Source organism: Myodes glareolus, chromosome 13 (genome assembly GCF_982192425.1).
Source record: "Myodes glareolus chromosome 13, mMyoGla1.1, whole genome shotgun sequence".
NCBI classification, from domain to species: Eukaryota; Metazoa; Chordata; class Mammalia; order Rodentia; family Cricetidae; genus Myodes; species Myodes glareolus.
The window spans coordinates 55,525,935-55,540,547 of NC_142038.1; the positions used below are offsets into that span (position 1 = coordinate 55,525,935).

The 14,613-nt window shown below is 42.3% G+C and overlaps 1 protein-coding gene across 1 annotated transcript; it reads right to left on the minus strand.

Annotated features, from left to right (window-relative positions):
• Positions 1 to 2,329: 2,329 nt before the first annotated feature.
• Positions 2,330 to 11,659, minus strand: Polr2d (RNA polymerase II subunit D). The gene is made up of 4 exons (XM_048442570.3): positions 11,519 to 11,659; positions 8,002 to 8,182; positions 4,117 to 4,212; positions 2,330 to 2,968 (listed from the first exon to the last, which is right to left on the minus strand). Exons 1-4 carry the CDS (start codon positions 11,589 to 11,591, stop codon positions 2,890 to 2,892), a joined length of 429 nt encoding a protein of 142 aa, XP_048298527.1. The 5' UTR covers positions 11,592 to 11,659; the 3' UTR covers positions 2,330 to 2,889.
• Between the last annotated feature and the right edge of the window lie 2,954 nt (positions 11,660 to 14,613).

Sequence of the window (14,613 nt, forward strand, 5' to 3'; positions counted from 1 at the left end):
CGTTTTCCTTTATAAAAGTTGCTGTGGGCGGGGCGGTAGTAGGTTAAAAGAAATTATCCTTGCTGGGTGGTGAAGGGTCACACCTTTAATTTCAGCACTCAAGAGGCAGGTGCAGGTGAATCCCTGTGAGTTCAAGGCCAGCCTGGTCTACAGAGTGAGTTCCAGGACAGCTAGGACTGTATAAGGAACAGCGGGCTGCTTCCCGCTGCTAGCTTACCCCAAAATAATTACATGGAAACTGTATTCATTTAAACACTGCCTGGCCCATTAGTTCCAACCTGTTATTGGCTAGCTCTTACATATTGATCTATCCCATTTCTAATAATCTGTGTAGCACCACAAGGTGGTGGCTTATCAGGAGCACTCTAACCTGTGGCTGTCTCGGAGAGGAGAGTCATGGTGACTGCCTGCCTCTGCTTTCTTTCTCCCAGCATTCTGTTCTGTCTACTCCACCCACCTATGATCAGGCCAAGCAGTTTCTTTATTAATTAATGAAAGTAACACATAGACAGATAACCCTACTCCATCATAGGACTGTTACACAGGGAAACCCTGTCTCGAAAAACCAAAAAGAGTTGCTGTGGTCATGGAGTCTCTTCACAGCAATACAAACCCTAACCAAGACAGCAGCATAGTGGCCCAGATTTCCAGCACTGAAAAAGACAATCATTCTTACATCACTTTAGGACAGAATACTAGTGACAAGCATCAAACCAGAGGTTTTGATTAGACATCTCATGAAAAGTCTTCAGAGTTTAGGTCTTCCAATCTAGTCTATGAAGGAAAGACCTTTTGAAGGTGACCATACACACCCTTCAAGGCCACTCCATACAGTCTTCAAGACAGTCCCTTACCTCCAAGATGAAGTACATCTACCACAAGGGTAAAGGACCCTGGGGTAAGTGCTTCCCATGGTGTGCATCCTTACATTCTCTAGGTGAGGACAGTGATGCCAAAGTTCTGACAACTGTATTCTCAGTCTTTTAACATTTCAGGGTGGCTGGGGAAGGGAGTGACTCAGTAAGAGCACTTGTGTAAGCATGAAGATCGGAGTTTGTATCATCAGCACTAATTTAGTGAAGACTGGTGTGTTGTACCTGTATGTGCCTCTAACCCCATCAAGGAAGTGGAGTCAGGGTTGTTAGAGCTTGTTGGTTAGCCAGCCTAGATCTGGGTTCAGTGAGAGAGACCCCATTTCAAAGGGCATAAATATAGGTGTGGTAGCTTGTATGTAATTGGTCCCCATAATCTCATAGGGAGTGGCACTATTTGGTATGGCTTTGGGGAGTGGGTATGGCCTTGCTGAAGGAAGAGTGTCACTGTGGGGGCAGGCTTTAACGTCTTTTGCTTAAGCTTTGCTTGAGGTCAGTCAGTTGACATCCTGTTGCCTGTAAAATGTAGCACCCTCAGCTCCAGGACCATGTCTGCCTGCACAATGCCATGTTGTTTCCCATTATGACAATGACCTGAACTTCTGAAGTTGTAAGCGAGGCACCCGAATTAAGACCTTCTTTATAAGGAATACTGAGCAAGGCAGTGGTGGCACACACCTTTAATCCCCGCACTTGGGGGTGGAAGAGTGGTGTAAAGATAGGCAGAACTCTGTGAGTTCAAGGCCAGCCTGGACTACAGAGCGAGTACCAGGACAGGCTTCAAAGTTACACAGAGAAACCTTGTCTCGAAAAACCAAACCAAACCAACCAAATAAAAAAGAGTTGCCATGGTAGCTAGGAGGTGGTGGTGTTCACCTTTAGTCCCAGCACTTAGGTGGCACAGGCAGGCAGATCTCTATAAGTTCGAGGCCAGCCTAGTCTACAGATTGCGTTTCAGGACAGTCAGGACTGTTTCACAGAGAAATCCTGTCTTGGGGGGAAAAAAAAGGAGTTGCCATGGTCATAATGTCTCTTCACAGCAATAAAACCCCAAGACAATAGGTATACACCCAATGTCCTTTGCTAGTCTCCTTACATAGGCACACACACTTGCACATGTACACAACACACAAACAGAAACAAAAGGGACTTCAGTGATAGAATGTTACTCAAAGGTACAGCCCTTGTCTAGCACGTACAAGGCTTTTGGTCCAGTCCCTAAAGTTGCAAAAATGAATAAGTAAATAAAATAAAAATAATTTAGAGTACAGCAAGATGGCCCAGTGAGTAACAGTCCTAGCCACCAAACTTGATGACTTGAGGTCAATCCTGAAAATCCACAGTGGACAAAACTGATTCCTCCTGCAGGTTGTTCTCCACACACGCTCCATGGATCATGTATCCCCTCCCCAGAAATAAATAAAAAAATGAAATTCTGTAAAAAAAAAATCAAACAGTGATAGTATTCTGGTTTATCTTTCCCCTTTGCAACTAGATAAGAACATTCTTCCCCATACAAGATTTTATATAACAGTTTAGTTTTAAAAAAATCTACAAACTTATACTTACATCAAAAATTGAAATGACAAGAACAAAGAATAACATGGGCTCCAAAAACATCAAGGTAAGAGACAGTCAACACATCATTCTACCTCACAGGTTTCAGATTGCAGCACGTTTGACCATTAACAGCCCTTACAAGGTTGCACCAAGAAAACACAGTAACTACGGTCCAATAGTCACTGTGGAGACGGCAACCAAGACCATCACCAAGCCAGCCTTTCCTCTCCAAAAAGTCAAGCTGTTGAGTGTTGGCTCACGCCTGTAATCCCAGCACTTGGGAGGCTCAGGCAGGAGGCCTATCATGAGTCTGAGAACCACAGAGTGACATTATATCTGAATAAGGCAAATACTACAGAAGTGACCCAAGTGTCTTCTGCTACAGCATTCCTGTGTGAGGCTGACCAGGCTGGGATGTGGTGCCGTTCTGAGCAATCTCAGGAGCAGGGTCTGAACATTAGTACTGGAAGCTGCGCTTGGTCTGGATATCATCGAGAATCTGTTGCAGTTCCTCATCTTCAAAACGCCCTTCCAGACTGCAAGAAGACCAACAAACTTAAGTGATTCAGCAACTGCCAGTTTTCTCACGCTGTTTTTCAAAGAGGGTTCATTTCTGAGTGCAGCTCATTTAGATCTACCACCTTTATGTTTAAAATGAATTTCTTTCCCACATTCTCTTATGGAAATACCGAAAAGTGCAAATATATAAAAGATTTTATTTGTTTGTTTATAAAAGATTTTTAAAAGCCTTAACAGTCAAACATGATTTAAATTTGTTTTATTTTAGTTTGGCTTGGTTTTTTTTGAGACAGGGTCTCATTATACAACCCCAGCTGGCCTGAAACTCACAGAGATGGGCCTGCCTTTGCTGGGATTAAAAGCACCAACTACCAGGCCAAGCAATGATCCATTTTTCAGTCATTCACTTGTTGACTGACTTAATGATTGTGTCCAATATCTGTTATCACCAATACTACAGTGAATACTGAAATACCTTTTTGAGTAATGGGAAATAGTACATTGATTTTACCAGACATAGTAAAATTGTTCTATTACCACCTGTGGTGTATCAGAATTCTGTTTCTTATGCTCTTTTATGAGGTGCAGGGAGATCAACTCAGACCCTCACACTCAATAGGCAAGAGCTCTGCCATTGTTCCATATACCTCCTGTCAGTATGGTATAAAACCATCATTCTCAGTCTGGCAAGATAGTCTAGCTGGTAAAGTTGGCTTGCCATTAAATCTAACAACCTCAGTTTGATCCTGAGAATCTACATAGTAAAAGAGAACTGATTACCCCAAGCTGTCCACTGATCTTCACCCGCTTAATATGACACACATGCGCATGTACATGCACATACATAAACAATAAATGTAAAAACAAAACAAAACAAAACAAAAAAAACCTCTTAAACTATTGCTCACAGCTCACATCTGTAATCCCAGCTCTTGATAAGTGGAAGCAGGACAATCAGGAGCTCAAGGAAAGTCTTGGCTACCTAAGACTGCCATAAACAAACAACACCCCCCGCCCCAATCATCTCTCAAATACCATGAAATTACATTCTTGTTCAGGGCTGGCATGTCATCAACCCAAATATTAAATGTACAACATTTAGATCTAGCAATTTGGCTTGAAGAAATCTAAACTACAGACAAAACTTGTCCCATCTGGTACTAACCTTGGAATCAGAGCTTTGGACTCCTCAGCAGTCTCTGGGCAAAGATTAGCTAAACAGGCCAACTCAAATTTATGTAGTTTTTTCTGGAGAAGCAAGCTGATTATAGGGAAAATAAAAATATGGAAAGATAAACAAGAGAGGGAGTGAAACAAGAATAATAATGGGGAGAAGTGAGTATGATCAAAATATATTCTATACTGTATAAAAATGTCAATGTCATATTGGAACCCATTCTTATGCATAATTAACATACACTAATAAAAAACAAAAAAATCAAATATCAAACAATGATCAAAGGCAAAATGAAGATCAGTTGAGAAAAATATTTACAATCTTTGATTATGGTCATGTGAGCAACAGAATTCCCCTTTGAATTACTTCCTATTCCTACCCCTGAAAAATAAGTTCCAGAAAAGAGAAAACAAACAAAACACAGCAGGCAGAGCCAAGGAAACTGACAAGAACATAGCAGGGTAAAGAGGCACCTGCTGGGTTGGGTTAGAGATCATACTACAACAGTGGTTAAGAGCATTCACTGGCTGCTCTTTCAGAGGACCCAGGTTCAATTCCCAGTACCTACATGGTGCTCACAACTATTTGAAATTCCAGATATAGGCACTTGTATGGTACAGAGGCAAAACACTCACACATAAAATAAAAATAAATTTAATAAATATTTAAAAAACTGCCAATCACACCTCATGAAAACCTCAAAGGCCATAGAAGCCTTCCTCCAGAAATTGACACTCTAGCTCTTTGGTCTATCTGCTAGATATGATATCAAAAAAAACACAGGGGTTTGACTGGCTAGTCTATTAAAAATGTTGACATGAAAGTAACTTTCCTTTATCTTTATTTCTTTTTAAAGATTTACCTATTTATTAAGTATACAGTGGTCTGCCTGCATATGTCCCTGCAGGCCAGAAGAGGGCACCATATCTCATTACAAATGGTTATAAGCCACCATGTGGTTTCTGGGAATTGAACTCAGGACCTTTGGAAGTGCAGCCAGTGCTCTTAATCTCTGAGCTATCTCTCCAGCCCCTAATTTTATCTTTATTTTATTGATTTATTTATTTTTTCAAGACAGGGTTTTTCTGTAAGTTTTGGAGCCTGTCCTGGAACTAGTTCTTGTAAACCAGGCTGGCCTGGAACTCACAGAGATCCACCTGCCTCAGCCTCCCCTGTGCTGGGATTAAAGGCGTGAGCCACCACCGCCTGGCCTCCTTTAACTTTAAAACAAAGACACCAAAATCTGCTCTGTGCAAATCTGGGTGGAAACTGTATCTCCAGGATTATAAAATAAGGCTTACTAGAATGAATCTGATTTCAAAATGACATATTAAGAAGTTATGTTTGGCCAGGTGGTGATGGTAGTACACCTTTAATCCCAGCATTTAGGAGGCAGAGGCTGACAGATCTCTGTGAGTTCTAGGCCAACCTGGTCTACAGAGTGAGTTCCAGGACAATCAAAGCTACACAGAGAAACCATGTCTTAGAGAGGAAAAACAAACAAACAGACAAAAAAAGACCAGGTGTGGATCTTTGCGAGTTAGGAAAAGCCTGGTCTAATAGTGATTTCTAGGCCATTCAGAGCTGATAATGAGACCCTGTTTCAAAAAATTATATATACAGTCAAGGCTACAGAAAGAAACTGTCTTGAAAAATTATGTAATATATATAAATAAAAAAATAAACACATACACACATATATAAATAAAAGAAATGCTATTTGGGGGGCAGTGAGTGCATGAAGGCATATACCAGCAACCCCAAAATTTGTGACCCAGAGAAGAACATTTCGACTTTGAGGCAAGGCTGAGTTTTTTTTGTTTGTTTGTTTTTTGTTTTTTTTTTTTTTTTTTTTTTTGAGACAGGGTATCTCTGTATAGGCCTAGGTGTCCTGGAACTCACTCCATAGAACAGACTGTTCTTGAACTCACGGAGATCCATCTGTCTCTGCCTCCTAAGTGCTGGAATTAAAGGCATGTGCCACCACTACCCAGCAAGGCTGAGCTTTATAATGAGATTCTGTCTCAAGAAATAAATAAGTAGGGTCTGGAGAGGTGGTGCAGTGGTACTGGCCACTCTTGCAGAAGAGGACCCAGGTTTGGTTCCCAGCAACTCGCTGTAACTCTAGTTCCAGGAGATTTGACCCTCTCTTTGGGCCTCAACAGGCTTCTACACCAACCTAATGTACATATATACATTTAGACAAACACTCATACACATAAAATAAGCAACCAAATATAATTCTATCTGGGATATAGTGGTATAATGTGCGGTTAGCATGTACAAAGTACCCCATAACCAGATAGGTTAAAGTCTGAGTGGGTAGATGGATGGATAGATGAGACAGACAGGACAGACAGACTTTAAAAAAAAAGAAAGAAAAGGAAAGAAGAGAAGAGAAGAGAAGAGGAAAGAAAAGAAAAGAAAAGAAAAGAAAAGAAAAGAAAAGAAAAGAAAAGAAAAGAAAAGCGGGGTTAGAGAGAAACCTAAGCAGTTAAGTTAGGTCCTCTCTTCCAAAGGACCTGTGTTCAATTCCCAGTACCTGGATGGTGGCACGCAACTATTCATAACTCCAGTTGCCTCTACAAACACCAAGCACAAATGTGATACACAAACTAAACATGCAGGCAAAACACTCATATACTTAAAATTGTAAAATATAAACAAAAAATAAAAATAATCTTTAATGTAAGTGGTTAAATGAAAGTTTGTCCATACATATCAGCAAAGATTTTGATGGTGCTCCAAGCCTTCAATCACTCTTATTTTTGAGACAGGTTCTGTCTACATAGTCCTGGAACTTGCTATGTAGACTAGTAGTCTGGACTCAAACACTCAGGCTCACAGAGATTCTCCTGTCTCTGTCTCCCATGTTCTGGAATTAAAGGCATGTGCCACCACAGCCAGCTATGGTTTTCTTCAATGTGTTTGTATATGGTTTATTTACTTAACTGTATGTGTGTGTGTGTGTGTGTGTGTGTGAGAGAGAGAGAGAGAGAGAGAGAGAGAGAGAGAGAGAGAGAGAGAGAGCGAGCATATTCAGAGGACTTTCTCAGAGCTTCTGGTGCCTCTGGCTTTTTACAGTTAAGGTCATAAGGCTTACACAGAAAGCACTTTTATTTTAGTTTTTCCAGACGGGGATTCTCTTCCGTGTAGCCCTGGCTGTTTTGGAACTCTTAGACAAGGCTGGGCATAAACTCAGAGATCTGCTTACCTCTGTCTCCTAAGGATTGAGATTAAAAGGCTGTCCCCACCACCACCGGGCTAGAAGACACTTTTTACCCACTGAGCCATTTCACTAGTCCCATTTTTGTTTGTGTTTTTAAGAAATGGTCTCAAGGAATCAAGGATGGTTTTTGAACCCACTACGCAGCTAAGAATGACCTTGAACTCCCTGATCCTATTGTCTCTACCTCTCATGAGAATCTATATTAATAAAACTTTTAGGTAGGGCTGGAGAGATGGCTCAGCAGTTAAGAGCCCTTCCAGAGGATCTGGGTTCTGAGTTCCAGCACCCACATGGCGACTCACAACTGCAATTCCAGTCCTGGGGATCTGATACCCTGTCTGGCTTCTGTGGGCATTGCATGGCACACAGATATACAATCTGGCAAGCTGGGTGTGGTGTGGTAGCACACGCCTTTGATCCTAACACAGAGGCAAGAGGATCTCTGCGACTTTGAAGCCAGCCTGGTCGATAAGCAAGTTCCAGGACAGCCAGCCAGGGCTATTACACAGAGAAACCTTGTCTCGAAGAAAAAGAAAGAACAGAGAAAGAGAGAGAGAGAGAGAGAGAGAGAGAGAGAGAGAGAGAGAGAGAGAGAGAGAAACCTCATAACACATACACAAGTAAATTTTATTTTTAGTACTCACCTACGAACACTGGCAATGGTCTCTCTATTTTTGAAACGACTGAAACGAGCTGTATAGTTTAGGGTTTTCATGAAAACCTCTGAAAGCTCCTGTTCATCTTCTGCACTCTCATTCTGCTGCTTTCGATGCTCCAGAAGCATGTGAACTTCAGAGTTCAGGAGTGTCTCAGCTGTTTCAAACTCTGCAAGAGGAAGTGTGAACTGAAAGAACTCTTTCAAAAAGCACACCTTTAGTACCAGCACTTGGGAGACAGAGGCAGGTGGATCTCTGAGTTTGGGGCCAGCTGGGTCTACACTAGTGAGCTGCAGGACAGCCAGAAATACATAGACTCAAAAACAAATGAACAAACAAATACCAAAAAAACAAAACCAGAGAGCTGGAGAGATGATTATGTACTGTTCTTGCAAAGGAAGTTCAGCTCCCAGCACCCACAACAGATACCTCGCAGCACCTCTGACCTCCTCAAACATCTGCACACATAATACACATAAAAATAAATCTTAAAACAGTAACTTAGGGGCTGGAGGGAAGGTTCAGCACTTAAGAGCACTGACTACTCTTCTAGAGGATCAGGGTTCTGTTCCCAGCACTCACATGGTGGCTCATAATCATCTCTAAGTCCCGTTACATGGGATTCAACGCCTAGTTTCAGGTCCTATGAGTACCAGACATACATGCAGGTAAAACATTCTTACATACAAAATCTTGAGAAATGAGATTCTCCATCTCAATTTTAAAAAGACAACAGAAGATAAAGTCACTTCTGGGGCTGGGCAGATGATAATATGGATAAAGTACTTGACTCTCAAGTGTGAGGAGCAGAACTGAGATCCTCAAGACCCACAAAATTGGTAGAGTGAGTTACCTGTAATCCTGCAGTTGGTAGCAGAGATAGGTAATTGATTGCCTAGGGCAAGCTGACTAGTTAGCTCTGGATTCAGCAAGAAATTTTTGCTTCAATAAGTGGAAAACAATCAAGGAAATCACTCAACTTCTACTCCAGGCCTCTATAAGCACCTGCACAAGAACATGTGCCCACACATATGCACATACCACATACTTATGCACACACACAAATAAGTTAACGTCACCATTTGGGCTGGGAATGTAGCTCAGTTGATAGAATGTTTTCCTAGTGTGCACAAAGCCATAAATTCCATCTACAGCACCACATAATCAATCTAGGCACATGGCTGTGATCCCAGCTCTCGGGAGACAGAGACACAAGAATCTCTGCATGTTTGATGCCAGCCTGGTCTACATAGAGAATTCTACGCTAGCCATGCTACATAAGACTCTGTCTCAAAAAATGGGGGTGGAGGACTGGAGAGCTGGCTCAGTGGTTTGACTGCTCTTCTAGAGGTCCTGAGTTCAATTCCCAGCAGCCACATGGTGGTTCACAACTAAAGAGATCTGGTGCCCTCTTCTAACCAACAGGTATACACACAGACGGAACAGTATACATAATAAATAAATCTTTTCAAAAAAGTGGGGGTGGGGGTTGAGGGGCAGAGGCAACTCGTTGTTGTAGAAATGGCTTAGTAGTTGAGAAGGCTTGATGTTCTTGCAGGGAATCCAAATTCAAGTCCCCGCACCCAGTTCAAGCAGCTCACAACTGCCCATAAATCAATCTCCAGGCCATGTGACACCTTTGGATTCCACAGCCACTTATATACATATGCTCTCTCTCACACTCACACTTGTAAACATATGCTCTCGCTCTCTCTCACACTCACACTTGCATACATACACCTCTCACACTCACACTTGTATACATATGCTTTCTCACACTCACACTTGTGTACATATGCTCTCACTCTCTCTCACACTCACACTTGTATACATATGCTCTCGCTCTCTCTCACACTCACTTGTATACATACGCTCTCTCACACTCACACTTGTATACATATGCTCTCTCACACTCACACTTGTATACATAAGCTCTTTCTCACACTCACACTTGTATACATACGCTCTCTCACACTCACACTTGTATACATATGCTCTTTCTCACACTCACACTTGTATACATATGCTCTTTCTCACACTCACACTTGTATACATATGCTCTCGCTCTCTCTCACACTCACACTTGTATACATATGCTCTCGCTCTCACACTCACTTGTATACATACGCTCTCTCACACTAACACTTGTATACATATGCTCTTTCTCACACTCACACTTGTATACATACGCTCTCTCACACTCACACTTGTATACATATGCTCTTTCTCACACTTGTATACATATGCTCTCTCACACTCACACTTGTATACAAATGCTCTCGCTCTCTCTCACACTCACACTTGTATTTATATGCTCTCGCTCTCTCTCACACTCACTTGTATACATACGCTCTCTCACTCACACTTGTGTACATATGCTCTCGCTCTCTCACACTCACACTTGTATACATATGCTCTCGCTCTCTCACACTCACACTTGTATACATATGCTCTCGCTCTCTCTCACACTCACTTGTATACATACGCTCTCTCACACTCACACTCGTATACATACGCTCTTTCTCACACTCACACTCGTATACATACGCTCTTTCTCACACTCACACTTGTATACATATGCTTTCTCACACTTGTATACATATGCTCTCGCTCTCTCTCACACTCACACTTGTATACATATGCTCTCGCTCTCACACTCACTTGTATACATACGCTCTCTCACACTCACACTCGTATACATACGCTCTTTCTCACACTCACACTTGTATACATATGCTTTCTCACACTTGTATACATATGCTCTCGCTCTCTCTCACACTCACACTTGTATACATATGCTCTCGCTCTCACACATACACACTTTTATATATATATTCTCGCTCTCTCTCTCCCTCACACACACACACAAGTTATCAGGAATCAAAAGGAAAATAAAATAGATTAGGGAATCCTTTTACAGATATTTTAAGAACAAAATGTATTCTTCCTTGTTCCTAAAGAGGGGGAATCCCATTGTTTAATATCTCATTTGGTAATTTTTCTGTAAATATTTGGTTACTGATAACAATAAGAATTTATAACAGTGGCCTGTTCAGGAGCTGGGTATGTAGCTCAGTTGATAGTGTTTATCTAGCATGCCCAAAATCCTAGGTTTAGCCAGGAGGTGGTGGCGCACGCCTTTAATCCCAGTACTTGGGAGGCAGTGGTAGGAGGATCTCTGTGAGTTCGAGGCTGGTCTACAAGAGCTTGTTCCAGGACAGGCTTCAAAGCCACAGAGAAACCCTGTCTCGAAAAACCAGAAAAAAAAAAACCAAAAAGGAAAAGTAGTAGAGTATACGGATGTCCACGATTTCAAAAACGCGAGCGTGGAATCTACTAAAAAGAACCTCTCTCCAAGGAATTAGGTAAATAAACTATGTCAAGGTTCACCTGTGCCACGCTGACCTGTGCGTATCCCTTCGCAATCGTAGGCCGTGCCAGGGCTAACCAGGGAGCGAATAACGACTATAACAAGGACCGTGTCGCCTCGGAGCCCGGGTCTCACCTTTCGGAAAGATGAGCTGAGAGGCATCTTCTTCAACGTCTCCAGCCCGAGGATCACTGCCGCCGGCCGCCATTGTTTTAGGAAGTACCGCCACAGACACACCGCCGGAAACGGAAGCCGAGAGGGCGGGACTAACACCCACCAAGGAAAAGAGCCAATTCGGCTCAGGGGCGGGGCCAGGTGGAGTGGGCGGGCCCTGAGGAAGCGGAGTGGGCCGGGAGGAATAGGTCGGGCAGGCACGAGTCTGGGCTCGCCGCGCGAGGAGGGCACTCAGGTCGCAGTCCTGGTGGCTCCCGGTCGTTAGCTGCGGTTCTGTACTGCCGGCTTGGAGATGAAATGTTTATTTTCTCCAATACGCCCTTGCCGTGAAACTCGTTTCTGGAGAAAAGGATTAAGAGAAGTGCAGGATTGAGCTAAGTGACTTGTCCCAGGGAATGATGGGAGCTGGGTAGGTGATTACAAGAACGTACTGGAATGTCTTTCAATGATTTGATTATATATATATAATATATATATAATATATATTATATATATATAAAATTGATTAGCCCCGATGTGGTGATCATGTAGTAAATTAATTGCTGGACAAGAGGATAAGGAGTTGAAGGAGAGCGGTGAGTAGTGGCAGATGTCTTTAATCCCAACAGTTGGGAGGTAGAGGCAAGAGGATTTTGATTCCAAGGAAAGCCTCGTCTAGTTCCAGACCAGCCAGAGCCACAGAGTGAGACCCTGTCTCAAAAACAAACAAAAACAACGTTCAGGAAGAGCTTTGAGTATATAGCAAATTCCATGATTCCATGCCGTCTTAGGCTACATACCACCCTGTTACAAAATGGGGTTGGGAGGGCGGTTGTTTCTAGTGTACTTAATTCTGAGCAGGTAAACTAATACTGAGAATCTCTTAGTATGTCTGTTGGGACATTTGAATGATAAGTAGAAAGTTAAATGCAAAGTGATGCTGTTTTCAATACAAGAGAAAACAAAAGTTTGTACAATGAACAATGAGGAAAAAAAATTTTCCCCAGTACTTGGGTCATTAGTAACAATAATAAACTCTGCTAACATAATTTAAAAAAATGGATTGAAGGGGTTGGAGAGATGGCTTTATGGCTAAGAACACTGATGTTTTGTTTGTTTGTTTTTCAAGACAGAGTTTCTCTGTGTAACAGTCCTGACTGTCCTGGAACTCACTCTGTAGACCAGGCTGGCCTTAAACTCACAGAGATCTGCTTCTGCCTCCCAAGTGCTGGGGCTAAAGTTGTGCACCACCACCGCCTGACTCAAAGTAAATCTTTTTTAAAAAAAAAAAAAATTGAAAACGGAAGGTGGTGGCATACACTTTTAATCTCAGCTCTTGGAAGACAGAGACAGGTTGATCTCTGTGATTTTGAGACCAACCTGGTCTACAGGGCAAGGTCCAGGACAGCCAGTGCTACACAGAGAAACCTGGTCTCAAAAGACAAAAACAAGAACAAAAAAACAGGGCTGGCTAGATGGTTCAGAGGTTAAGAGCCCTAGCTACTCTTCCAGAGGTCCTTAGTTCAGTTCCTAGCAACCACATGGTGACTCACGACCATCTGTAATGAGATCTGGTGTGTTCTTCTGGTATGCAGGCATACATGCAGACAAAACACTGTATACATAATAAATAAATCTTTAAAAAATGGATTGAAATATTACCAATCAAATATGCATTTCTAATTAGGTGGGGTCATACATATGAAGGCACACAGAGAAGGTCAGAGGATAATTCTGTGGGGTTGATTCTCCTTCCACCTTTACATGGGGATGGCTGCTATCAGGATTGAACATCAATTGCTCTTATCTAATGCATCATCTCACGGACCAAGAATAGGTAGTCTTTTTTGTTGTTTGTTGTTTGTATTTGAAGACAGAGTTTCTCTGTGTAACAGTCCTAGCTCTCCTGGAACTAGCTCTTTTAGAACAGGCTGGCCTCGAACTCACAAAAATCCACCTGCCTCTGCTCGCAAGTGCTGGGATTAAGGTGTGCACCACCACCTCCAGGCTTAGTCTTTTGATTTTAAAGTAAAGTCAATTTTACGAAACTGCTATATATCTATATTTGTAGAATGCATCGGTTAAAATAAATGGTTATCTAGTGTTGGCAGAGCTTTTTAACCAGTTCACAATGCTCTCCTGAACTGTATTTAGGAACTTCACAACAGGGGCTGGAGAGATGGCTCAGTGGTTGAGACTACTGAATAGAGTATAAATGTATCCCCTAAAGGTTCATATATTGGGAGTTTGATCCCCTACACTCGAAAGTCAGAACCAGTGGGAACTGAAGAGATGGTTCAGTCACAAAAGTACTTGGCCTTGCAAGCCTGAGGACCCAAATTCCATCTGAGTTTGGGGAATATAGATGAACAAGGAAAGAAAAAGCAGGCTCCCTTAGATGCAGCTTCCTGTTCCCAGAAGGTACTGAGAGACCACAGGAAAGCATGGAGACAGGTATCTAAACAGGGTCTTAAAATAACTAAGCCAGAGTCCACTTAGGAATTCGGACTTGGGCTTCTGTCCCTACGGGAAAAAACTGTTACTTCCCCTTTCTCCAGGGATCAGGCTTCCGTCTTTCCCAGATTCAAATTCTTTGTCCGTATCAGGGAGTGAGCTGGATGGTCCTCTAGATGGCCACCAGCACCCTTTTTATAGAACCTTAGAACACACATAAAGTGCTGATAATCCAAGCATTGGGGAGGAGGAAGATAGACACAATCCCTAAAGCTCACTGGCTAGCCAGCCTAGCCTAATTGTAAATAAGTGTGCTGTGTGACATCCAAGGTTGTTCTCTGGTCTGTATATGGATATATGTGTACCTACAGACACACACACAAGAGGGTGCCCAGTGAGTAAAGACACTCGCTACCAAACCTGAGGAGCTGAGTTTGATTTCTGATATCCACTTGATGGGAGGAGAAACGTGACCCCCAAAAGTTGCCCTTCTGACAACCATGGTGCCTGAACATGTGCATGCAAACACACAAAGTATATTTTAAAAAAATTAATAATTTTTTTATTTTTAAAGAATGTTTAATCTTGTTTATTTATTGGTTTTTCGAGACAGGATTTCTCTG